This window comes from Alligator sinensis, unplaced genomic scaffold (assembly GCF_000455745.1).
Source record: "Alligator sinensis unplaced genomic scaffold, ASM45574v1 scaffold1286_1, whole genome shotgun sequence".
Lineage (NCBI taxonomy): Eukaryota > Metazoa > Chordata > Crocodylia > Alligatoridae > Alligator > Alligator sinensis.
In genome coordinates this window covers 772,815-800,578 of record NW_005842606.1, presented here as the reverse complement: position 1 = coordinate 800,578, position 27,764 = coordinate 772,815, and the positions used below count along the sequence as shown (strand labels likewise).

The 27,764-nt window shown below is 44.8% G+C and overlaps 1 protein-coding gene across 36 annotated transcripts in view; it reads right to left on the bottom strand.

Annotated features, from left to right (window-relative positions):
* ABI3BP (ABI family member 3 binding protein) overlaps window positions 1-27,764 on the bottom strand; it is a 342,180-nt gene that overhangs the window by 65,369 nt on the left and 249,047 nt on the right. For 32 of the 36 annotated variants that reach the window (XM_006033054.1, XM_025214794.1, XM_006033038.2 and 29 more), the window contains 6 exons: window positions 26,404-26,478; window positions 22,541-22,615; window positions 22,008-22,082; window positions 21,436-21,510; window positions 20,737-20,802; window positions 16,792-16,866 (listed from right to left, as the gene is read on the bottom strand). In XM_006033054.1, coding sequence (XP_006033116.1) covers window positions 16,792-16,866; window positions 20,737-20,802; window positions 21,436-21,510; window positions 22,008-22,082; window positions 22,541-22,615; window positions 26,404-26,478 — 441 coding nt within the window. The remainder of the gene's footprint in view (window positions 1-16,791; window positions 16,867-20,736; window positions 20,803-21,435; window positions 21,511-22,007; window positions 22,083-22,540; window positions 22,616-26,403; window positions 26,479-27,764) is intronic. The other 4 variants (XM_006033049.2, XM_025214796.1, XM_006033050.2 and 1 more) reach the window with 3 other exon arrangements.

Below are 27,764 nucleotides of genomic sequence, written 5' to 3'. Positions count from 1 at the left end.
TAGGCCTATGCGAAGTAGCCATTATTTACTTCAAATTCAGCCTATTTGGAGGGACAATGATTTGATTCAATGATTTGAATCACCGTCCTGATTTGATTTGGCTGATTCGAATTCGGAGATTTGGAGCCGATTTGGAGATTCAGCCACAGACTATATAGGCAGCAGTCCTCAACGACACCGGACACAGCTGCCTCCAGCTGATAAGTCTGTTGTGGTGGGTGTTCCCTGCTGCCCCAGACCTCCCGATTTGAAGCAGTGGGGAATGCTGGGTGTTCCTCTGCCCAGTGCAGGTCTGGGGCAGCCAGAAAATGCTGGCTGTTCCCTGGTGCAGCCAGCCCCATGGGGCTGGCTGAGTGTGGAAGTACTTTCCCCTGCTTCTCCAGACCCATGGAGTGGGTCTGGAGCAGTGGGGAAAACTGGGATTTCCCTTACCCAGCCAGCCCCACACAGCTGGCTGAGTGGGCAAAGCAGCACAAGGTAATAGATGTCCATTGCAATAAAGTGGCAGAGTATATTACTACTTGTTGTTGCATCACTAATTTGCAGGTATTGTGGTGCTACAAAGGGTAAGGACATCTGTTTGCTCCACATTTTTGATGCTTCAAAACTTTTAAGGTGGCACAAATGAGAAATGAAACAATGTCTGTTTCCACCCTATATGTTCAAGGCACTTAATTAACATGTCCCAGTTTAGGAACAAGACACACTGGAACATGTGAATGATTAAGCTCTCACACAGTTCAGAATCTGCCCCCAGCAGGAAGAAATCCCTCCTATCATTAGCTACAGAGTTTCCCATCCCAAAATAAATCAATCCATAAAATGTGGCACCTTAGCAGCAACATCAAGTTGTCCACTACCTCAACACACTGTTAAATTTGGCAATCTTACCAAGTCCAACTCCCTGCTACAAATATTACTGTTTAAAATTCTGTGTGATGCTAGTTGAATAATGGGTAAATCTGTAAAAATGTGCAGAAAGTGAAATGTGAGTTTATCCTGAATGTAAAAAGGCAGGAGACAAAACAAGGCCAATGTTTCAAGAAGAAACTCTGATTAAGCCATGTGATTGACCTGATTGTTTTGCTTTTCTTTCTCTCTGATTAAATATAGTCCAAAGGTACAGGAAATTTTTGTTTTTGTTTGGTTGTTATTCTAGGGTTATATGAGACTTGAACTACCCAACAGCTTGCAATAAGTTTCAACGAATTTCCCTGTCTAATACAATTGGCTTATCATATGAGCATTTCATCTTACCACATTCATCCAAATTCTCAATTAGGAATGAGTGTGGCTGATAGCACTTGTATGTGTATATTTTTCTGTGGCTTTGATCATGCCTGTTGGATATCTGTATGGTCCATGAGATCTAGATTCCTCCCCAGATGCTGGAAATACTACAAAAAAACTGGATCATACTTCATTTCTTGGAGGCTGGGGAGGAAGAGTCCAAAAAAACAATTAAGTGAAATACTAAACATGTGAGTCCCTGGAGCAACTGAGTGCAAAAGCTACATTTTAATTATGAGAAGAAAGCAGTTTATAGAATCACAGAAAGTGAGAGTTGGAAGGGACCTCAGGAGGTCCTCTAATCCAACCTCCTGCTCAAAGCAGGACCATCCCCAACTAGATCATCCCAGGCAGGACTTTGTCAAGCTGGGCCTTAAAAACTTCCAACGATGGAAATTTCACCACCTGTCTGGGTAACCTGCTCCAGTGCTTCACCACCTTTCTACCAAGAAAGTTTTTCCTAATATCTGACCTAACCCCCGCCTTGTTGCAATTTGAGACCATTGCTCCTTGTTCTGTCATCTGCCACCACTGAGAATGGCTTAGCTTCATCCTCTTTGGACCCCTGCTTCAGGTAGTTAAAGGCCACTATCAAATCCCTTCTCAGTCTTCTCTTCTGCAGACTAAATAAACCCAGTTCCCTCAGCCTCACCTCATAAGTCACATGCCCCAGCCCCTGAACCATTTTCACTGCCCTCCGCTGGACTCTCTCCAAATTGTCCACATCCTTTCTATAGTGAGAGGCCCAAACTGGACACAGTACTCCAGATATGGCCTCACCACAGCAGAATAATTATTTTCCTTGATCTGCTGGCAACGCTCCTACTAATGCAGCCCAGTATGCTGTTAGCCTTCTTGGCAACAAGGGCACACTGTTGGCTCATATCCATCCCTCAGGTCCTTTTCTGCAGAGCTGCTGCTTAGCCACTCAGTCCCCAGGCTATATAGTAGCGCATGGGATTCTTCTGTCCTAAGTGTAGGACTTTGCACTTGTCCTTGCTGACCCTCATAAGATTTCTTTTGGGCCAATCCTCCAATTTGTCTAGGTCACTCTGAACCCTATCCCTACTCTCCAGTGTATCTACTACACCAACAGCTTGGTGTCATCTGCAAATTTGCTAAGGGAGAATAGAATTGGTGGCTGTTGTAAAGAGATGGCCTGTGTGGTTCCAGCACGAGGAAAATTCTCCTTCACCAGAGGGTGGCTGAAAACAATTTGTTGACTGAAAATTGGCAATGTTGTTATGTAACACACAGCTTCAGAGTGGCAGGATTCAATAAATATGTATGAGGCACTAAGAAACCACTTCATCTACTCACCAATCATCTACACACCAGCTTTGTAGGTTAAGACAAATAAGTGTGTGAAATTTAATTCAAAGGAAATTATAGAAAAAATAACTTAACACTGAATAGGGACTTGAAAAAATTCAAGACGATGCTGCCTTTGCTCCGGTCTCACAGTGACAGCAGAACTGATAGCACAACAAGCTAAAAGCCTGAAAAAAAAGCCTATTAGGAAGCCAGCCATAGTCCCATATGTTACTCCTGGAAAAACACATTCCACAGCACCGCATCTGGCTCCTGCAGCTGCCAAGCACACTCTGCACGGGATAGCATATCTTTCCACAGATGGTACAGTCCAAGGAGGAAGAAGACCTGTATCACTGTCAAGTGTGCTACCACTAAGAAGACAGGTGTAACACAAAGAAAGAGCACAATGAACTGAGACTAGCAGATCACTTGCTGCAGGTGTCAGCACAGTGGCAATAGACTCAGTGTATACTGAGAAGTCATATCTCCTTCCCTGATGTCCTCCAGCAGTAGCTTGAAAAATCTAGGTCAAAAGATTGCTTCAAGGTCTGACAATCCAGCACCTTGCATGTGCTTTATATTAGGTTGTTTAGCAAGAATAGTAATTAAATGGTAATAAGAAAACTTCCCAGAACTGGTCAGGGGGAGAGGGGGATGCTTCTGGAAGACTCACTTTTTCAAGGAAATGTGAAAGCAAAACTCTGACTACTTATGACTGAAGAGCACATGGCATGCATCTCATAGCCTTTAGCAAGTTAATATTTGCATGACTGTTTTTTTCATACATTGCCTAGTACAGGGGAGCTCCATTTCCTACTGTCACTCCAGTAATACATATATATAATACTGATCAATGTCTAGGTTTTTCATATTTAAGTGAAGTTGTTTAGACAGTATTTAGTATTTTAGAATGTAAACACATTTAAATATGTAACTATTTCATTTATGAGTCCATTCCTCTGTGTCTACATTTCTCATCAGAAATGCAGATTGTGAGGCTAAACATATTTGTAAAATGATTTGAGTGCCTTCATCTAATTACAAATATTTGTAAATATTGGTTTAAGACTGGTTGTAAAAGCCACCCTGATCTCAGTTCCATCTTTTCCCTCAGGAGCTCCTGCAGATGTGGCCAGAAGTGCCATCTACAGCTGGTGATGCTGTAGATGAATCAGGGCAGTCTGAAAAGTCAGAACTAGGAATGAGATTTCTATTTCCTACAACAGCCTTGAGCAGAGTATTCATGGAAAATATGTCCTGAAACTTTTAATGCCATTGAGCACTTCCTGATTCTTCTAATGCCATGTTTCTACTGCATGACATTTCAACAGGCAACTATTGTTTGGGACCCAACTGGATCTCAAGCTCAGCCAGTTCTATTAGTTACACAAGTAGCTGTACTAAAACCTCATTTAAATCAGTAGTGGTTCTTAATGAATAGCATCATTATACAAAAACCAACATCCAGCTACTTGCCGAATTCCTAAACAGAAACAGAATTGCCATATTTCAGAGACTGGAATAATTCACCCCAAAACAACTTGCTGGTGGTTACAGGAAAAACAATTCATTTTGTCCCATTCAATTCAGTTGATATTCATCAACCCAAGTTGTTCCTTTCATCTTCATCATGTTCGCTGCAGAATTGTGTAAAACTTGAAAGAAGTCCTCTGTTAAGTCTCTGGCAGTTGAAAGTAAAAGTATCCCCATGTGTATTATAAAATTGACAGAGCAATATAAATGCAGTTGTAAAGGTCTTTGGCCTTCTCCCCTCACAGCAGCATGAATCAAGACCGAGACAAAAAAAAATCACACACTGTTTCTTTCTGTACATCTTCCAATCCTTAACAATTCTTCTCAAGACAAGGTGGAAACAGCTCCCCTACAAATCTCACTGCTTGAAAACTAATTTGAAGCACCTTGATCCCTGCATATATTGGTACAAAACCATTTAGGAAATAAGAAAGGAGATTTGGAAGGGAGATTTCCAAAATATCATCAAGCAAAACAGTTGATAACTCAAACTCACAACAATCATTTAAGGTAAAAGAAAAAATCTTGGTCAATATTCACCAGCACAGCTAGGTCCTTATTTAGAGCATGCAGAGTTGTTCAGGTGAAAAGAAGAAAGTTTGTTCTGCAGCACAGCTCTGTAGTACCAGACCTTCCAAAATAGAAACCCTGATGATTTCAGTGTAAGCACAGAGAGGCATTTATGCATCTTGATAAATCTGGACCTTAGTGACAAGTTAATGTTCAAGCTGTTTCTGTTTAGTAATCTCTGGGCATGTCTACACTCCAGCCTAGATTTACTGGGCTTGTCTACATGAGACACTATGTAGCCGTAGCAATGCGCTATGGGCGATGTAGCATTGGTGGCACAAACCATGATGCTGCAGCTATATCACTATAGCAATGCACTCCTTTGCACATTGCTATGACTAAAAATAACTGTGTGCTGCTGGCACAGTTCAGTAATGCCTGTTGCCATTACTAGAGTAGGGGCAACTCTAGACACGCCGAGTAAGGGTTTTTGGGTAGGTGTCTACACATGCGGGGTTAGGGAGAAATTTGTTCCTAGTTCCCTGAAGCCCTGCAATATCCCCCAGCTGCCACCAGGGGGAGCTCCAGGGGCTGGCAGAGAGCACTGAGCCAGGAGACAGCTGTCTTCTGGCCCTGGGGGGATGCCAGACAATGTCCCCCTGCCCCAGCAGCAGGGAGCTCCTGAAACTGGATCCCTGATCAGGGGCATAGGGCTTGAAAAGAGCTGCAGGAATGGGAAAGGTCCCAGCCCTCTGCCCTAATCCACAGGTGGGGCAGCTGAAAGCAAGCTCGCTGCTAGCTGCCCCACCAGCAGGTCAGGGTAGGGGGCTGGGAGCTACCCCACCCCTTTCAAGCCCCATACCTTGATCACCCAATTGAGGCATAGGGCTGGGACCTGCCCCGACCATGACAGTTCCTGGCCAGCTCTGGGCTGCATGGGAAAGTCTGCATGTGCTGCCCACAGCTGACTGGGGACTGCCCAAAACAGGACAGTCCCCAACCACCTCCAGGCTGCACATGCTTCCCTGCACAGCCTAGGATTGGCTGGGAACTGTAATGGTTGGGGGCAGGTTCCAGCCATCTCCAGGCTGAGCGGGGAACTGTCCCCATCCAGACAGCTCCCAAACCCTACTCCGCAATTTCAGCTGCAATCATGGAGTAGAGTCTCGGGAGCTTGTTTCCAGCCCTGTTCTGCAATTACGGAATGGAGGCTAGGAACAAACTCCCAGCCTGTTCCCTGACGCAATTTAATGATTGCAGAGTGGGGACTGGAAGCTCCCTGCTGCCAGGGCAGGGGGACATTGTCCCCACCCAGGCACTCAGGGCAGTGACTGGGGAGTTTGCTACTCACCCAGCTCCATGAGGATGGAGCTCCATGAAGATGGAGCTGGGTGGGGAACAGCTTGGGGAGCTTGTTCCCACCTCAGCTTCATGCTTGTGGAGCTGGATGGGGAACAAGCTCCACATCTCCTGCCAGCAGGGGGCTCCACAACTGCAGGGCCACTGATAAGAGATGCTTATCTCCCAGCCCGAGCTCCATGACAGTAGTTATGGAGCCGGCGCTGGGAGTTCCCTGCTGGTGGGGAAACAGGCTGGGGAGCTTGCTCCCCATCCAGGTCCATGAGCATTTGCAATCTCAGAGCAGGGGGCTTGGAGCTTCCTGCAGCAGGGGCAGGGGAACATAGTCCCCAACCAGGCTCCTGTGGTGGAGCCTGCCCCAGCAGCAGGCAGCTCCTCGGGGCATGGAGCATGGCATCTCCCGCCCCCTGGTGGACAGCTGACCAGGAGCAGATTTTGCCCCTGGTCAGGTGTCTACATGAGCGCTACAGCGCCATTACTAATATGGAGTAAATTTGCTACTTGCATTTTCAGGTAGCAAATTTACTCAGTATTACTGAGTTTACTGTGTGAGGTTTACTGTGAAGTAAGCATGTGCATGTATAGATGCACATGATTACTCCGCAATAAACTATGCTAATGCAAAGTTAAGTGTCTTGTGTAGACACACCCTCTGCCAGGCCATTACATCCATTGTATGGGACAATTACTTCAGTAATCCCTTCTCTAGTCTCTTCAGCTCTCTCAAGTCATTTAAGATGCTTTTTCTCTCTCTTTAATAATAATACAGTGCCTCATTTTACTACATAAGAACACATTTCTGATATAAATCACAATTTCCTTTCTGCTGTAAGATTTTTCTTCTTCAAAATTTCAGGCTGGTGGAAATTCATGGGCCAACTGAGCTGGAGACCAAAAGCCTCTCTCAGTTCTCAGAGAGCTATGAAAGCACAGGGATGACAGTGCAAGCCTCCCTTCATTATATGGCAGGGGTTTCATCTTTGTTGTGAACAGAATTATTAAGGGTAAGAATGCAGTTCTGTCTCTCTTTAGCTATTATCTTTGGCTTTTCCACTGAGGCTGTGCACCAGGGGCCATCTCAGGGCCAGTCACAATGTCAGCCCACCCACATGACTTGTCTGCCACACCTTCATTTTAACTGAATGGTTGTTACCAGGTGAAAGACTGCCCATTTAAAGCGCCAATACCTAGGGCATAATACACGGCTCTGACCTTCCCATTACCATATCCCATATGCTCTTGAAAAATTCCATGGAGGGAGATTTCACAATTTCTTTAGGTAGCCTGTTCCAATGCACAGATCTGAAAACCTGGTCCTTCTTCCTCTGAAATCTTTCCTCCTTGAGTTTTCCTATTTACTGCATTTCACTTACATTTCATAGACTTTTCTAAGACTGAGGCTCATGCTGAACTTCAAAGCACTGACGGAGTAGCACTGAGACAATGGTTTCCACTCAATCTCCAAACAAAATTTCCCTGATGAGGCTTGAAGCTATTGTTCTGACCTGTCCCTTAAAACCACAGAAAAAAGCACATCTCCATCCTCTCTGTAATTGCCCTTCAGGTATTTCAAGATTGTTATCAAATTCCCCCCCCACCGTCTTCTCTTCTCCAGACTAAACACTAGCCCTTTCAGCATTTCTTCAAAAGTCTTGCTTCTCAGTCCCTAAACATTTTGTTGCTCTGTGCTGCACTCCTTCCAAACTGTCCACATCCTTCTTGAAGTGTGGAGCCCAAAACTGGACACAGTTCTTCTGGTAAGGTCTCAGCAGTGCTGAATAGAGCAGAAGAATTACTTCCCATGATCTGCAAGTGACACTCCCATTAATACAAGCAAATATGTGATTGCTTTGGGTTCTGTTTTGGTTTTTTTGTTTGGTTTGGTTTTTTTGCAACACGAGCACACTATTGGCTTGGATTTAGCTTATGGTCTACGGTAACTCCCAGGTCCTTCTCTGCGGTACTGCAGCCTAGCCAGTCATACCCCAGTCTGTATTTGTACATTCCATACCCATTACATGACTTTGCACTTGGCCTTGACTGCAGAATTTCTCCCAGTCTATCCAAGTCATTCCAGATCCTAATCCTACCCTCTGGCATGTCTACAACTCCACCCAACTTGGTGTCATTCACATATTTGCTAAGCATGCAAATCATAACTAAAGATATGAAATAGTACTGGATTCAAGACAGAATCTTGGGGAACCCATTTGATACGTCTTCCCAACTAGACATTGAGCCATTGATGACTACTCCTGAGTAAAATGAACCAACCATTTATGTATCCACCCTACATGACTTCCATCTAGTCTGTATTTCTTTAGTTTGTTAATGAGAATGCCAAGGGAGACCATGTCAAAAGTCTTGCTAAGTCAAGGTATATGTCCCAGGGGTATTAGCACAGGGGTGATACAAACACAGAGGAGAGATCCCAAAAGCAAAAACTACCTACCTACTTCAGGTCACCAGATTCCAGCAGAACAACAGCAAGGAGAAAAGCCTGCGTGGTTCATCAGCTGCGCTCACAGGCAGCAACAGAGTGCAGGGAGAAACACCACTCAGAAAGAAGTGGCAAAAGCATCAGGAGTGAAAGCGACTCCACTGTCCAGGCTCCAGCTGCACCGAATGGTAGGAGGGGAACTGGCCAGGAGAGGAGTAATGGGAGCTCCCACCAGAGACAGAGAAGGGAGCAGCGTTGGGGGACACGGCCAGGCACAGGTTCCAGGGCAAGGGGTGAAGGAGGACTGTTAATTCTGATCTCCCTCAGCTGCCCTCTTCTTTCTTTTTGTGTCCCACCTTTTGTTCTCCTTACCTGTATACCACACTGGTTGTCTTTCATTTCGTTTTCTTTATTCTTACTTTGAGCGGTTACCTTGACCCGTGAGGTCTGGGATCAAAACGAGTCACAAGGGCCGCTCACAGAAATAAGTCGTCAACCAGTGTTGAGCTGGAGGGGAAAATCCGCAGGAGAGACAAACATCCAGTGGACTCAAAGTCCAGTAGTAAGAAGAAGATAAGGCCCAACACCAGAGAAAGCATGACAGGAAGAGATCATCAAGTCCAGAGGGCAAGCTGCATTATCATCAGGTGGCCCGTCTAAGGCTGGCATATGGATGGGGTGTAGGGGCCGTCGAGCCCCATGAATATCTGTCAGGAGGGTCGACTGAACTCAAGGGACCTCCAACGGGAGGCCCCACCACTGAGGTTATATTCAAAGATGTGGCAGGCGAGTTCTGGGGTACTCCCCGGGATGACTGAGGTCCCTACCAGAGGTTGCATGAAGCCTCCCTGCGTCCCTCACCTGGCACCCATGCCAAGGCAGCGCATGAACAGATTTTCAAAGCAAGATGGGCATAGTATATTACATCCACTGCTCTCTCCCCATCCACACAGATTGTCACCTTATCATAGAAAGAAGTCAGGTTGCTCAGGCATGACTTGCTTTTGGTGAATCCATGCTGGCTGTTCCTGATCACCTTGCTCACTGGATTACCTCATCACCCTAATGACTCTAGGTATTTCACAACAAATTTCATGAGGACTTGTTCCATGATCTTTCCAGGTATTGAGGTCAGATTGACAATTCTGTAATTCTCTGGATCATCCTTCTTCCTTTTATTTAAGATGCGCACTATATTTGCCTTTTTCCAATCATATGGGCCCTCATCTAACTTCCATGAGTTCTCAAAGAGGATAGGCAATGGCTCTGAAATTACCTCAGCTGATTCCTTCACTATTCTAAGGCAAATCCAATCTGGCCCTACTGACTTAAATGCATCTAGCTTCTCTAAGTAATTCATATCCTATTCTTCTGCTACTCTAGATTTTTTTTCTGTCTTCCCTATCCTTGCTGCCAACTGCAGTCACCATCTGGTAGCCGCCCCTATTTGTGAAGACTGAAGTGAAAAAAAGGCATTAGATACTTCAGCCATCTCTGCATCTTCTGTAACTAGATTTCCTTCTGCATTTTGTAAGGGACCAATGGTTTCTCTGGTATTCCTCTTACTTTTGGCATACTCGTAGAATCCTTTTTAAAAGTCTTCTATGTCCCTTGCCAGCTGCATCTCATTCTGCAGAGGATTTTGATCTGGTTGGGTTAACAGAGACATGGTGGAATGACACACACAACTGGAAAGTGAATATTAAGGGCTATAGGCTTTACAGGAGGGATCAGATTGGGAAGAAGGGAGGAGGTGTAGCCCTTTATGTGAAAGAGTAGTACCCCTCCCTGCAGGTCACTATAGACAAAAGGGAAGAGTCCCTTGAGACCCTTGGGGTCAGGATGCAAAGGAAATCAGGAGACGGAGACCTGATGGTGGGAGTTTACTACAGGCCTCCCTCCCAAGAAGAGAAGTGTGACCAGGCATTCTCTAGGGAACTGAGGCAGCTAACACTAGAGACATGATTGTCATGGGTGACTTCAACTACCCTGACATCTGTTGGGAGGACCACTCGGTAGCCTCTGATAAGCCAACTTGTTGGCAACAATAGACACCCTCTTTTGATGCAGGTTGTGGAAGAGCCTACTAGGGGTAAGGCCACTCTGGACCTACTGCTGGCCAAAGGTGATGACATCATAGGTGACCTAAGGATTGCTGATACTCTGGGGGACAGTGATCATGACCTGGCCAGATTCACCATCCACCGTAAGATTGGGAAACCAGACAGCACAACAAAATTCCTGGACTTCAAAAAGGCAGATTTTGCAAAACTTAAGAAGCTAGTTGGAGAGGCCCTCTGCAATCAGCAACCAGATGACTTGGGAGTTCAGGAACAGTGGTGCTTCATCAAGGAGGGAATTCTCATGGCTCAAAAACAGGCCATCCCCATGCAGGCAAAAAATGGGAAAGGAGCCAACAGACCTACTTGGCTCACCAGGAATATTAGAGAGCTTCTAAAAAAGAAAAAAGCATACGAACAATGGAAGAAGGCCTTAGCAACCTGAGAAGAATACACTTACATTGCCAGGGCCTGCTGATATGAGATAAGAAAAGCCAAGGCAGGCATGGAATAAAAGACAACAAAAAGTCCTTCTACAGATACATAGGGTGTAAGAAAAAATCAGGCTCCACTGTGGGACCCTTACTAAATGTTCAAGGGCAGCCCACAGTCGATGTCCATGAAAAAGGCGAACTCCTAAATGAATAATTCATGTCAGTATTTCTGAAATCAAACGTGGGCTGCTCACCTGATCAGAGGCCTGGACAGCACAGGAAAGAAAACAAACTACGCAAAAATCAGTCCTGAACACCTGGATGTCCTCAAGTCTGCAGGGCCTGACGACTTACACCCCAAAGTCCTGAAAGAACTGGCTGAGCTAATAGCAGCATCACTGGCCAAGTTGTTTGAAGAGTTGTGGAACTTGGGAGTGGTCCTGGATGACTGGAAGAGGGCCAATGTTGTGCCCATTTTCACAAAAAGGGAGAGAGGTGACCCTACAAACTACACGCCAGTCAGTCTGACCTCAGTTCTGGGTAAATTTTTTGAAAAACTTATTAAGGAGGCCGTCATTTGAAAACTGGAAATGAACGGGGTGTTAAGAACCAATCAGCACAGTTTTGTTGAGGGTAGATTGTGCTTGACAAATCTTGTGTCCTTCTATGACCAGATAACTAGCCATCTGGATGAGGGACATGTGGTGGATATGACCTACTTAGACTTCAGTAAAGCCTTTGATTTGGTTTCCCACAGGATTCTATCAAACAAACTCAAGGAGGCTGGACTTGACCAGTCCTCAGTGAGGTGGGTAGACAATTGGCTTAGAGGCTTCTCCCAGAGGGTGGTAATTGATGGGCTGGCCTGATCCTGGAAGGCTGTCTCCAGTGGTGTCCCTGAGGGATCTGTGCTCTTTAATATATTCATCAATGATCTGGATGAGGGGGTGGAAAACTCAGTTATTAAGTTTTTGAATGATACTAAGCTGTGGGGAAATGTGGGCACACTGGAAGATAGGGGCAGGATCCAGGAAGATCTTGAAAGGCTGGACTCTTGGGCAAAGCAGAATTGGATAAGTGCAAAGTCCTTCACCTGGGTAGGAAGAACCCTCACCACAACTACATGATGGGTGGTGGCCCGCTGGCTGGCACAGAATTTGAGCGAGAGCTAGGGGTTATGATCGACTGGAAGATGAATATGAGACAGCAGTGCAATGAGGTCACTAGGAAAGCAAAGAGAGCTCTGGAGTGCATTAGTCGATATGTGTCCAGTAGATCCAGGGAGTGCTCCTCCCTCTCTATTTGGCACTGGTGAGGCCTCAGCTAGAGTACCGTGTCCAGTTCTGGGCCCTGCACTTCAAAAGGGAGAGGGTAGAAAGAAGAGCCACCCTCATGGCCAAGGGAATGGAGGATAAGCCCTACAAGGAGAGACTCAGGGAATTGGACCTGTTCAACCTGAGTAAGAGAAGGCTGAGTGGTGACCTGATGGCTGCCTACAAGTATATCAGGGGAGAACACAAAGTTCTGGGGGAACAACTCTTCAGGAGGGCACCTCAAGGGAGGACAAGGACAAATAGCTTATAGAGGGCAAATTCAGGCTAGACATAAGGAAGAACTTTTTCTCCATAAGGGTTGCTAGAATCTGGAACACACTCCCACTGGAGGTGGTGCAGTCACCATCATTGGAGGTGTTCAAGAAGAGGCTGGACAGGCACCTTGCTGAGCTTGTCTAAGCCCAATAACTTCTTGCCCACAGCAGAGGACCTGACTTGGTGATCCTACAAGTCCATTCTGGTTCTACAATTCCATGATTCTATCTCAAATTGTGCCCTGGCCTTCCTAATTTTCTCCCTGCATGCCCATGCAATGCTCTTAGACTTTTCCCTACTACTAGGACCAAGTTTCCATTTTTTATAGGATTCCTTTTTCAGTCTCAACTCATTGAACAAATTGCTGTCTAGCATTAGGCCTGTGTGACTAGGGAAGTATTTGATTCGGATTTGGACTCAGCCGATTCGGAGGACAGTGATTCGATTCAGTGATTTGAATCATTGTCCCCATTTGATTTGGCTGAATCAGAATTGGAGATTTGGTGCTGATTCGGAGATTCAGATCATCCACGGAGAGGCAGGCATAGCCAGGTGGCTGCAGGTTCTCCCACAGCTCCTCTGGCTGTGCCTGCATCTCCTTGGGCCAGGGAACCATGGGAGAAGTCCCCATGGCTGCCCTGCCTGACCCCATCCCCTGCTTGGCCCCAGCCTCCTGGCATTTTATTAAAAAAAAAGAAAAGAAAAACTGGGTGCAGCAGCAGGGATCAGCTTCTGAGAGCTCAACGCAGAGCGCCCTCAGTACAGTGTGGATCAGCGGGAAGCAATGGGGATCACCCCCATGGCACAGGTGCAGCATGGCTTGGCAAGATGCTGCACACTGTCTGGGAGCTGGGGCTGCTGGGGCTGACTGCTGGAGCCGCTCCAGCTCCCAGACAGTGCGTGGTACCTTGCCGAGCCGCACTGCACCTACGCACGCAACAGCTGCCACATGGGTACCAAGCAGGGAGTGGGGGGTGATCCCTGCTGTCCCCACTGCCCTGCAATGCATGGGGGGGCTCTGCCATGAGCCCTCAGAGGCCCCAATCACCACAGGGCAGGGCTTCTTTTTTTTCCCTTTTTAAGTGCCGGGAGGCTGGGCCAGGTGGGTGATAGGGCCAGACAGGGCAGCCATTGGGGCTTCTTCTGTGGCTCCTCCAGCTGTGTCTGCCTCTGCCCTGATAGGGGGAGCCGTGGGGCCTATGCCCAGCTGCTGCTTGCCAGCTGACAAGGGCGGTGGGGGGGTGCCCGCATCAGCACTGGGAGAACTGGGAGCAGGGGCTGTGTCCTACTGCCACTTGCCAGCCGGTGCGGAGGGTGTGGGATGTGGGTGCGGCAGTGCTGGGTGTGCGGACTATGTCCTGCTGCTGCTTGCTCCTTTTGCTTGGAGTGAGACGCACCCACATCCTACCCCTCCTTGCCCTGTCTGGGCAAGCAGCAGGAGGGCAGAGTCCCTGCTCCCAGCACTGCTGCGCCTGCATCCCATGCCCCCTTCCTCAAGTAACACCCCCCCCCACTCCACCTGGGCAACTTGTCCCAGCCCCAGCCCCAATCCCTCCCTCCCCCATGCAGTCCTCTGCCCAATCAGCTGATTGACAGGCACCTGGATTTCAATTTGCTGGTGCCAGGGGAGGAGCCCGGGACGATGATCATAGATTCATAGATTATAGAGTTGGAAGGGACCCAATGGATCATCGTGTCCGACGCCCTGCCCCTGGAAAGAGGACTGAGGTCAGACGACCCCAGCCAGGTGGTTGTCAAGCCTCCTCTTGAAGACATCCAAGTTAGGTGAAAGCACCACCTCTCTTGGAAGCCCATTCCAGACTCTGACCACCCTGACTGTAAAACATTTCTTCTAATGTCTAACCTAAATCTATTCTCCACTAGTTTGCACCCATTATTCCTAGTTACTCCCTGTCAAAATCACACAATCTGCCATGCACATGTGGCATAGCAGGAGGTGCAATTGTTGAGATCAGGGATAGGATTCCATCCTGCTTTTAAATGAATGTCAGTCAGCGTCTTAAGTCTGTTACTAGCATACAGCATTTCTGAAGTGATACCCACCTCCAGCCTTTTGACAAGGCCCTTGAGGGGAGCATATAAGCTTGGGTAGCTACCCAAACCATAAATGTTTTGAACAACGAAATTGAACTTATCATCTATGACATATTGAAAGTCAATGTGTTGACCCCGCTGAGTCCTTCAGAAAATTTTAACCTAATGATCTGTCTACATATCAGAAGGAGGATATGGCTATAGTACGCCTAACCTAGCTGGCATGTGTAACAACTGCATTAACGCTATGGTATCATGGGCCTTTTTTCACATGCTATAGCCAGAGAGCAAGTTCCTCAAGGACTATGTGAATGTACTCTGGTTGCTTGCATATACTAAACCAGTATCACCATGTCTTCATTTCTATTGTTACTCATGTTAGCTCCTGCAAGTCAACCAGCATATGCTGCAGTCTCACTTTCCATTCTACCCTGAATTGGTGACAGTGATTAAAATTCCATGTATGTCTTTGGACTAGTCTGTTCCATGCCATTATTAACAACAGTGGGTGATTCTCCAAAAGTTTGGTCTGGATAAAAAGGTTCTCTCACACTTGCATAACACTGAATGGATCCCAAAACTTTGTACATCTTTTATGAATTAGCATCATCTTCTTGTAGGGAGACTGAAGATATCTTTTGATTGTATATTTAAATTAAATTGTAAAAAAGGTAGGAAGCCCCCCCAAAATCCACAAATATGTTTTACTAAATCCTTATATGCAGGGAGGGATGGTAACTAGGGAAGAAGGTGTATATTAAAATAGCAGCCTCCACTTTGCTTTAATTTATATCAGCTCATAACTTCCTTTTGCTCCTCAGCTTGGAAGCATTTTGAGTATCATGTGCCTAACTAGGATAAAACCTAAAGTACATACTCTTCTGAGTTTGGTCCTAAGTTGCCTACTGTTTTGTAATATCACTAAAAAAACACACGACCTGTAGGCCTTTTAACCTAATCCTAGGAGTAGTTGAATACCTACGTGACTCATTGACTTAAACAACAGTTTGACAACTTTGTCCAAAATATGAATTTTTTAACTGAATTTGTCATCTGAGAAACACCAGATACATCAGCAGCCAAACTAAAATCTCCTCTAAAGCATCAGTGCTTCTTACTGAATGCCAGCATTATACAAAAACCAATATACAGCTACTTGCCAAATGCCTAAAAAGAAACAGAGTTGTCCTATCTTGGAGACTGGAGTAATTTATCCCTAAGCAACTTGTTGGTGGCTTTGGGGAAAATATCCAGACTGCGTCCTGCAATTTAATTCCTCATCCACCCAAGCTTTTCCTTTCATCTCTACTCAGATTTACTGCAGGATTGTGCAAAACTTTAAAAAAGTCAGTAATTAAGTCTGCAGAGACTCAGCTGGCATATTGTTATTTGGTCTCTCTTCAATTGATTCCATCCTAATTCCATATGTATCAAGAACAGCAAATCCATGCTTTAAGCCCAGCCTGTTTTATTTCAGAAGCAACTATAATCAATGTAGATAACATGGAGACAGTAACAAGTCCTGGACTGACAGAGCCTGCCCATGTATCTAATTTCTGAAAGATTATAAGGGAACTTGGTTTGTGCCACGTAGTTCAAGTAACATACTCCTATGTCCCCTGTGATACTAGCAATGAGTGGGCTCTTCCAGAGTGAGATTTTTTGTTCTGTGTTTGTACAGCACCTAGCATAATGTTACCCCAGCCCCCTTTCAGATATCTTAGAGGAAAGAAAGGTTAAACAATAACAGTAATATCTTAGTACTCATTACACAATGCTGGGCCATGGTCATTCTACTCTGAAAAAGCAGGATTAGCCAAATGTTTAGCTCCGTTCTTCTAAAGGTTATCACTACAAAATTTTACTTAGGTTTACAGGGAGTTTGCTCTCATCCTGAAGTCCTGCCACTGCAAGTAAAACACAGTAGTTTTGCTACCATCCAGTTAGTTGCATTTCAAGGTATAAATATACCTGCATGAAACACTAGGGGAGATATATCCCTTTTATAATGAACCTTAGTCATGATAGGCAGAGAACTAAGTTTCACAGTGCTCAGAAAATAATAAATGAATAACAGCACCCTAAAATATTGACTTCTATGGCTGAGTAAAAGTCATTCACACATGATATCATACCCAGCCAGATAGACTGTCTTGTTACTGATCAGTTCAAAGATACTCCAGAGAAAACATAGCTATATGAATTACCTGTTGTTGGTCTATCCCATCTCAGGACGCCAGGTGTTTTTGTTCTACCAGGTCCTGGTGTAGTTCTGCTTAAAGCTTAAACAAAAAACAACTAATGGTTAACACAGTGTTCAGTTTAAAAAAAAAAAGATAGCCAAAGCCAATTGAGTTCCCTGTTATCAGAAATGAAGTAACACAGCTACTGTAGCTTATACTTTTTTTTTTGGCTTTAATTTTGCTTGACTGATGTTGGTTGATTCAGTGGTGCAATAATGGTCATATCATAAAGTCAAATGGAAAAATGTCTCTTTTGAACAAAAGATGTCATTATTGACAGACCTTCAGATCAAGTCTGACATTGAGGAAAGCACCAAAGTAGAAAAAAGGAGGTGGGGAAAATGCAACCTCCCACTACATCCTCCCATCAAGCTAAAGAATGCTGGATGTGGAAGTGGGAAGCATCCTCCAGGGAATAGTAATAAGAGGAGCTGGTATAGATGGACCACTTGGTGTGGGTCATCTTTAATGTCCAGTTCTGTGTTCATCTACTTCTCTCTACAAACGGACTTAAGCTAGTGATTACAATCCTTCATTCATATAGCACATGGCAGGAACTAGCACAATTAGCAACAATTTCTTTAGCCTGTATCTGATTTGTCTTACATTAGCACATGAGGTCCATTTCTAGCCAGGTATATAAGAGTAGCATTAACATGTCTCTGGTCAATTAAAGTTGTCAGTTATCCCATCAAAAACATTTCCCCCCTGACTTTATTCAAGTCTTTATTTAAAAAAGGTAAACCAACAGGGTTTTTTCAGTGATGGTTATTTTTATTCACAAATAAAGCTGCTGAATCCATCCAGTTCCAGACTTTGATGGCAAAATATGAACACCCTTACTAAGACATTCACTGAACAAAAGTCTAAATAACTCTGCAAAATTCTGGAGCAAGCTAAAAACTGAAATTCTGAGGTAAACAACTGAAAAAAATCTTCCAAACCTTAGATTTATAAGATTCATACATTTAAAATCAACACTGGGCAGAAAAAAAAAATTCTGTTTAAGGATGCTGACAGATGTGCAGCTCCCTGCTGTAACTCATGGTGGTTTGTAGGAAGTGCCATGAGTTACAGCTTTCCTCCTGACCCAACAGATGTTTGCTGTTGTGTCTGGGGGTTGGGGGAATCCAGCTTCAGACTGTAGCAGCTACATGTCTGCAGCCGCTCTCCTCTAGCCCCACTCCTTGTGCCCTAGCTTTGGGACTGTCTTCAGAATGGGAGGGCCAGGAGGGAGGGGAGGGAGTTCCATCTGGGGTTACGGGGGAGGCTCCAATCCACCCACTTCACCCTCCAGCACTGGCTGGGCAAATCCCAGACAGAACTCCCACCCCTCCCTTCTCCCCCTCCCATTCTGTAGACAGCACTGGGGGTGGGGCTGCACTGTATCACCCAAGCTCTGCTCCTGGTGTGTGCTGACAGATGTTAATGAAGCTGCACTCCTCTTTGGCCTCATGTAATAATGGCTGATTGTCATGTGATCAGTCACTTTTAAAGCACTCTGCAGCTTTGTCCTTCTGTAAGGGCCTGACTGTAAAGTGCTTTCAAGGGGCCAGTCATGCAACAAATATAACTTCTGTCTGTGCCCTAAATTATTCATTTACCTATAGAAGCCTTGATCATGAGGTTTATTGGAAGATGTTGCAGAAATTTCAATGGCTCATATTGTGCCACCAGTTCCTTAGCAAAATGCCTGGTGTATTTCAATGAGGAATCCTGCTTCAAAATCAGTGTCATGAAATGACTTGTTGAATACAAGGCACTGCTGCGTAAAGATACCTAAGTGAGCTCTGAATAGTATAGACTGAATATTGGAAGCAGTAGAGCTGCATTATTGTAGCAATTCACTTGGGCTATTTAGAACATTCTGACAAAATGGGCAAACCTGTCCAAGCAGAGAGCAATATCAGTGCACAACGGTATCTTAACTAACTCAGATCTCTCTACATGGTACTGAATTGTGTTGGCAAGACAAACCTAATGTGTTATAGAAGTTAATAGTCTGCTGCACAAACTGGTGGTCTGATTTAAAAAATGTACATCCAGCTTATCAGAGACTGGAGGGCAGAGGGGGGGTTCATTATTAGAGTTAATTAGGGGGAACAAATAGGGACTGTCTACAGTGTTCTAATTCCTAGATTGTGTCACTGCTTCTAAGTGGGAAATAACTGAACAACTGAGGCTAAGTGCAGACATTTAGGGAGGTTAGGGGGAGGGTAGATTGGGTTTAAAATGGTTACCCAATGTAACTTAGTTCATCCCTGTACAGAACTTCAAGTGCAGACAGAAGTGCGGCTCCTAGCTCTAATTCAGAACATTTTCTGCAAAGCATTCTGAGTTACAGCATTACCCCAGGCCAAACAGAAGTTCACTGCTGGTTCCAGGGGGAGGGGAATCTTACTATGGGCTGGGAGCCTGCAGCCAGGTTCCCATAGCAATGACCACAGTTCTCTGCCAGTGCTCCCTGATTTTAGAATGGGAGGGGGAAAGGCAGCAGAGGGAGTTCATTCTTGGGGCTCTCCAGCCAATGCTGAAGGGCTGGAGGTGGGTGAAATGAGGCTCTTGCCAGCTCAGGGATGCTCCAAAACACCTGGCCTACCCTTCAGGGGGGGCTGAAAAACCCCAGACTGAACTCCTTCCAGTCCCTTTTCCCCTCCCATTCTGAAAACAGCGACAGGCTGGGAGCTCCACAGACACAAGTTACACTACATTTTGAAACATCTTTATCTGATACCTGATGCATTGCAAGGGGTCAGATTTTCATGCAATCAGCCTTTTTTAAGCTGTCTGCAGCCATGCACTTGTGTTTGGTCACAGCTATAAACTGCTTTCTGTGGCCAGATCGAATGAAAATTATCACTTCTGTCAGTGCCTTTACAGTGAGACCTGGTCTCAATGATCAGAAATCCAATCTCAACCCATAACTGTACAGAAGTTCTACACACATAGACCAGTCTAAAAATGACAGAACCCAGTCTAAGGTAAATCTTGATTGATATACACTCAAACTTAATTGATCTAGGTTAGACAAGTGCATCAAATTTCTGTACTGTTACTTGCCTAGCCCTGGGACTGGGAAAGCCAGCTGCTGGCCCCAATGCCAGGGCTGTGCTTTTCCTACCTTCCCCCCCGATCAGCCACCCGCCATCCTGCAAGCCTGTTCCAGTACCCGTTTTGCCAGCATTTGCCAATGCCAGGAGCCAAGGAAGTAAGTATCAGTCAGGGGAGGGACAGGACAGATAGGGGGGTAGGTTTGCTGGTGGAATTGGGGGGATAAAAATAGCCCCTGGCTTCTCTACGCCTCTCCCCCCCACCCACATGAACCCCCTGATCTGCCAAACTACCCTGGACCCCAGAAACCCCCTGCGGATGCCACCTCCCCCCCTCCCCACCAATCACTCCCATAGACACTGACTGCTTCCGATCCCCCTGATCCCTCCCACGGAAGCCACCTGCACTCCCATTGCTCCTGCAGGTCCCACCTGACCCCCCAGCTCTCCTGCAGATGCTGCCTGCCCCCACAGTCCTTCTTGTGGACCCTGCCTGTCCCTCAGTTTTGTGGATCCCTCTTGACCCCTGCAACTCCCCACAGATCACCAATCTCCCCCTGAGTCTGCTTGCCCCCCATCCTGACTTACCTTATATCAGGTGGACATTTTTAATGCAATCTGACTTCTCCCTAACTCCCCCAAATGTCTGCATGTAGCCTGAGAGTTCACAACAGAAGAAAATTAGAAACCTGCTTTGTAATGGTTTTTCTGCTTCAAAACAATTTTAAAATAGCAGGGGAAAGGCAGCACCTGTGGACTATTCATTAGAAATTAATAACTCCTTTCAAATGATGCTAAACACACTTTAAAAAATGGTGAAACTTATTGAATAGAAAACTTAAAACAAGTCATTAGTTACCAGGTCTGCTGTGTGGCTTATCAGATGCCTTTGCTCTTCCAGAGGGGAGCTGTACTTTACGTGGTGCTGAAAGAAACCAACTCAAGTTTAATTGCCAGATTTGTGAAGCATAGCAACAATACCAGTATAATTTACCACAGAGAAGGTCCTGTGCCATCAATGTATAGAAGCAAAATGGGCATGTGACAGCTAATTTCCAACAGAGGAATAAGGTGGCATAGTGAAAAGAGAGAACTAGTTTCTTTAGCAATCAGATGTTCACTGCCATTTGAATTTGACTTGCCATATTCATGCTTAGCTTTAAAGAGAAGATAACTTGTTTTACACCCAGTTACACAACTGTCTATGGAAACAAAGACCTGAAGAAGAAATAAGGCAAGTATCATGCCTGGAAGTTTCTTAATAGCTCTTCCAACTATACAGTTGGTCCAACAAAAGATATTGCCAAAAATCTTGCTTCTCTTATGGATACAAAGTCAGCTCTGCAGTGTTCAGAAATTTGATTAGTGTCTGTAAAAAAACCAAACTAACCCGCAAACAAAGAATCAGACATTCAGATAAAAGTTTGAAAGAAGTTTTAGCTTTGATGAACAGCCAATGTCTAGAAGCAAAATGAGAGCATTCAAAGCAATGACAGCATGGGCTGGTGAAATGAAGTAGCAGCATCAGGTTTAAAAAAAGAGACGCATTCGCCATTACCCAGGGTTGCCTCTGGCTTGCCAAATGGTTTTGTTATTTTAGGTGAAGAGGTTCCTGTATGAACCACATCGGAAGCTGCAAATTTAAAAATAAGTTTGGAAGAGCCAAGTTAGTGGTCATCATTCTACCCCAAGTTAATGGTCTAAAAGAAGCCCCCACAATTCTTTGCACCATATAGTTTGCCTTTAGGAAATTAAACTTAGTAGCCATTCTGAACTAGAAATGCCATATTATAATTTTTTAAAGAACTAAAATGAAGAAAGACAACTTCTCCACTGGAAACAGGAAGAATATTTATGCAGACAGAATGTATAGTTCAATTTAAAATATGTCCTGAGAATATAGGTCCAAGGTCTAGTATTCAATATGAAAATGGATGAATCATAGAAGAGCAGGGAGCAGGAAAGTCCACAAGGGACTTCAGGAGACAGATACACCTTCAAAGCAAGCCAAAGTGTATTATTTGAGTTTTTGAGCAAAAATGAAACACGGCTGGATGGCAGTTTGCTACTAATAATGTATGGATGCTGAACAGTCTCAAAAGAATGAATTAAGAAAAACAAATCAATTACCAGTTTTCAACAGTGGATTTTCAGGTGTTCGAGCAGTTTTGGGATTGAAGGAAGTCTGAGTTGTTTCATTTGGAACTGAAAGCAAAAATAGTGGAACATAACTGAATGTAAATGTGTTCTTAAAATCAGAGGCTACAAAGTAAGTTCAAGGAGAAGTAGTTTTTTGTTTTAGTACAGTCTAGAAATGAAAAGGTTTAGTGCCAGAAATCTGGCTGAAAATCATGCTTTGACTGAAGATACAATCTTTGAGACTAGGAGGATAAGACATTTAAATAAGCCAGGCACTAGAAGGCTATAGGGTAAGGATAAAGCCTTGCAATTATAAGCCAGGCTTATGTATGAGATGTTTATTTATAAAGGAATAAACAAATGGCTGGAAAATCAGAAGCAGCCTTGTTCTTCATGATCCCTGGAGCATGATCAGAAAGCACATAAAAGGGAGACCATTGTTGATTAAAAAAAGAACATTTCAGTTAACTTGCAAAAGCAGAGGAAAAAAATAATATCCAAAACTGGCAAAAGATTCTCATTACCCAAAGTCACTTTCGACCCATCAACAATGTGAACAAGATGAAGGTTAATTGATCCAAAGGATGTTGTTTTTGGAGCTGGAGGAAATAAAATTGTAGTGTTGGGAAAGAAACAGGTATATAATCAGTAGCAACAGGCACTGACACACATGTGGGGAGCCTGCTCTGACATGCTGGAAATCCAGCGCATCAGAGCAGACTTGATTAACAGTAAATTGGCATGCTCTGGCAGCCTCGTGCATTACGTTTATCTGCGGCGCAGCATATCTCTGTGCTGAGAAAGTGGTGGTAGTGCACTTTGAAATCAAAACATGTTCAATGTGCTTTAGTTCAAAGTGCCCTGCCACCATTTTCTCAGCGCACAGACTTGCTGCACCACTAACACATGCGATGTGTGGGCACATTTAAATAGCATGGCTCACCAATTAAAAGCACCCAGCACTACATTGGGAGCAAATGTAAAAAAGGACACTAGACCACTTATTTTCAACATTAAATCACACAAGCAAAAAACCTGCTAGCTAGAGGGAATTTATATTCGAAATAATTAAAAAAAATAGCCTTCAAATAAACAATGATTTGCTTACTTGAATATTTTTAATCTACTTGTCAGCTTGCACATTTTCTCTTTCTCAGGACACTGGCAGGAATTTCATTTATCACACGATTAACATGCTAATTATGCATTAAATTGTAACGTGCCACAAGTTCCACCAATTTATATAATATAATGTAATATATATATATATAATAGAGATGGCAAAGCAGCCACAAAAATGTTCTGCATTAAATTATATGTAGACTGTCTTTGTGGAAGTTTTGCATCCTACCTTAATTCCAACATGTAGCACAGAGCCTCCCTCTCTTGTCTCTAGCTCCTCACACCTGTTACACATGCAGCCCACTACAGGTGTGCCATCTAAAGGTATGTGGAATGGACAGATGGAGATTGGAGAGCCCCCACTATCCTCTCCAGCTCACATCCCAGCAGACATATAGCCAGCAGCACACTCCAGCACACGTGCAATGGGATCTGAGGAATTTTATCCTAGATCCAAACAGCTAAGCATCCTTCCATGCCAGATCATGAATGTGTGGCATAGCAGGACATGTGATTTCGGGGATCTAGAATAAAATTCCTCAGATCCCACATCTGTTTCTGTCTTTCTGTGTCTTTCTCCCTCTCACAACTATTTGTTTTTAACAAAGCTAGCACTAACACATACTGTTATTTGCATGACCATGGATAGCTCTAAGTCAACTAATTCTTCTGAAGGCACACAGTGTATCTACACATGCTTTAGATCCGGGAGCAGTTTACTCATGAGTAAACTACTTGCAAGTAAACATTCCCCGACAGGTGCCCACACATGCAGGGAAGTGGGAGCAGATTTGCTGCTAATGGCAGCAAACTGCTCCTGCTTCTTGGGGCCCTGCAATGGGCCCCTGCTACCACCAGGGGAAGCTCTAGGCTCTCCCTGGGTGCTAGGCCAGGGACTGGAAGAAAGCACCAGGACTGGAACATTGTACCCTGCCCCCAAAGGGCTGACTGCTGCTGGGACGGGGACAATGTCCCCCTGCCCCATCAGCAGAGAGCTCCTGGCTCCAGGTGCCCAATTGAGGGCGGGGGAATTGGAAAGAGCTGTAGGGGAGGGGCAGGTCTCAGCACCCTGCCCCAATCCACCAATGGGGCATCTAGCAGTTAGCTCTCTGCTAGCTACCCGACCAGTGGATCAGGGCAGGTGGCTAGGACCTACCCCCTCCCCTGCAGCTCTTTTCAAGCCCTGTGCCTTATGATTGGGGCACAGGGCTAGAACCTGCCCCGTGATTTCACGGGGGGTGGGGGGAGAGGGGGCATTGCTTGGGATCTTGTTCCCTGCTCAGCTCTGTGATTGGAGCTGGGCAGGGAACAGGCTGGAGAGCCTGTTCCCCACCCAGCTCTGTGAACATGAAGCTGAGTGGGGAACAGGCTCCCCAGTCCCCACCAGTAGGGAGCTCCTAGCACCAGTTTTGTAGTTATGGGACCAGAGCTGGGAGCTCCTCATCTCCCAGTGCCAGCTTTGTGGTCATGGAGCTGGAACTAGGAGATAAGGATATTCCAGCCCAAGTGACTGTGGAGTTTGGGCTGGGAGATAAGGCTCTCCTAGCCCACCCACTCCCTGATCACAATGGTGAAGCACAGACAGAGATACAGATCTCCTAGCCCCTGCTCCTTGATTGTGATCTCAGACCAGGGGGCTTGGTGCTCCCTACTGCTGGGGAAATTTCCTGCCCCCTGGTGTCTGGCTGACTGGGAGCAGGGTGCTGCTGGGATCCAGAGTTGGCAGCTTCAGGGGCTGAGAGTCCTCAGCAGTTGTGGGATTCACAGCCTTGGCTAGGCAGGTGCACTTCTGCAGTTGGGAGTCTGGTTGGTAGGGGTGTGTGAAATGGGCCGTATTCAATTCAGATTTGGATTTGGCCTGAACTGGGGACAGTGATTCAGTTCATTGATTCAGATCACTGTCCCCAATTTTATTCGGCCAAATCTGAATCTGAAGATTTGAGGCTGATTTGGAGAATCAGCGATTCGGCCATAGACACACTGTTAAATGTTTTATGTACATACCTCAAGGTACCAGGTGTGGCTCATGAATGCTGCAATGCTGGGATGGATTAAGCGTCCCACAGGAGCATGGGGGAGCCCCCTGCATGCTTGGCGACGAACCCACAAGTGGACTGGAAGTACTTCCGATCCACTTCCAGGTCTGCCGCCAAGCATGCTGGGCCCCCCCCCCCTCCTGCTTGGCAATCAGCCATGGGGGGACCCCGAGTGCCCCCCAAACCCAAGAGGCACCAGTCACCAAGCTGGGGCGGAGGTGAAGGGGGCTCCCTGGCAGACCCAGAAGCGCTTCTGGTCCACTTCTGGGTCTGCTGCCGAGCGCACTGGAGAGTCCCCCACGCTCCTGTGGGATGCTTCATCTGCCCCACCATCACAGCATTCACGAGCCACCTGGTACCTTGAGGTAGGTAGAAAAAACATTTAAAGTCGTGTCTATATCTGAATTGTCGAATCTTTCTGAATCTCTCCAAATCGATTCAGAGGGTTCAGATTCAATTCAGAGAGATTAAAGGGTCTCTTGATTCAATTTGGATTTGGAGATTCAGCCACCAAATCGGGCCAAATCTCTGCTGAATCGAATCAGGGACCAAAGCTTCATACAGCTCTACTTGTCAGTTGATGGGTCTCCCAGACACAGGGGAGACCCTGCTAAACATGCAAATTAAAGCTCAATAGCAACCAGCTATAAAGTTAGTACATATTTTCAAGGTCTCACTTATAGCTGGTTGGAGTGTTTTATGGTGTGTTAGGTACTTCACAAGTGTAGCTGGTCCCAAGCTAATTGCGCAATTTACCAGTTAATTGTGCAATACCTGTAATGTGTAGAGGGCCTGGTTTTCAGGTTACCTGATAAAGTAAGGGAAGTTGTACTTTTTCATGGTACCCTTCCATGCAATACATACCACAAGTAAAAATTCAGATAGTACAGTGATGGATACTGTAAGAATGTGTAAATTGTGATGGATACTGTAGGAATGTGTAAAGACATACAAGTAACTCAAAGGATAAAAAATGATCGGTGGATATTGTCATAAATTGAACATAACTGTTGATAAATGGGAGGCATACATCATTCCACAGGAATTCACTGTTTTCTTTTACTAAAATTCACCATCATATGCTCACTTGAATAGAATGATATTAAAGGTACTGTATCTGTCATACTATGGAAGCACTGAACCCTGATAGGATATGTAACTAAGGTAATTGCACAACATTTTTAAAGATAGCAAGCCACCATCCTAAATTTCAGAAATAATGCAATTACCAGCTTTAGTCTGTGGTCCTTCTGGTCTGAGAGATGTTTTGGGTTTGGAAGGAACGAGCCGTGTTTCTTTTGGAGCTGAAAGAAAGGTGCATGATTATTATTATATTCTTTAGGAATCAGTCCAATGCCATGTTAAGCCCCACAGAAAGCACATGCCTCAAAAGCCTGCAATAAAGACAATAACAATTCCATGGATCTTAGAAGCTGCAGTAAGATGACTGATAAAAAAAAGCCAAAAGAATTAGAGTGTTGTGCTGCAGGATGAACTGATACAGTGAACAAAGTGACTACAAATTCTGATATTGTGAGAAAATGGAGACCACTCAGTTTTGTCAAGAGTTAGAAACAACAGACTTCCAAGCAGGCTTGATAACTGTAGAGAGACCATTTGTAAAACTCAGCTACAGGTCTTCTACATCAAAGGGCATGCACATAACTAGAAGCAGAATGAAGGATAACACAAAATAACTTTCTAGGGCATATTTTCTAGAAAGTTTTCTTTGTTGAAAAGGGAAAAATGCTAATATATTACATTCACCAAGGAAACTTTTTACCCATTGTTGCCTTTGACTGTTCAGGGGTGGTAGAAGGTTTTGTTATAAGTGGTTGTAAGGTTGTTTGATCTATTGCTGTTTAGGGAAAAATGTGAAGAATCTTAGATGCTAAAATAAAATACATGGTGAACTTAGGTTACACAGACTAGAACAAAAGGCTTCAATGGCAATAAGTAATGTGTATTACTTCTGAAACATTCAAACAACAGTTTTACCATAAGCCCCATACCAAAGCAAACACTATACAAACTGCACTGTTGATAGAAACAAATTAACTAAGATTATTTTATAGTCACACTCTACCAGCAGTGGTCAGAAGATCAAATGAAAAGTCCATTTGTTTTTTATTTTAATAGTATCAATTTCTAACTCTCATATCAAACTTTCATCTGATGGATCTCAGAGGAAGTCAGTGTAATTTTACAGATGGAAAAACTGACACACAAAGAAGGGAAGTAGCTAGAAAATAACCAGAAAAGGCTTCCTGTATTTAGCCATCTAAACTTTTTTTTAAACCCAAGACTTTTAGTATTGAAACAATGATGGTTCATCACATGATTTTTAGAACTCCTTGGGAGCACCATATATATAGTGCATATATATAGTGATACGGGGTTCCATCTCTCCTGAACGGGGCCATATTTTCTTATGGAAAGAGGTGCTTTTGTTGATTGTTTGTCCCAGTGCAATGCATCTGACCAAAGTGGCACAGCAATAACTAAAGTAAAGAGAGTGCAGAGAAGAACAACTGGGCTTGGCTAAAAGAAAATTTATATTGCACTGTACAAAATTAAAAAAAATAACACA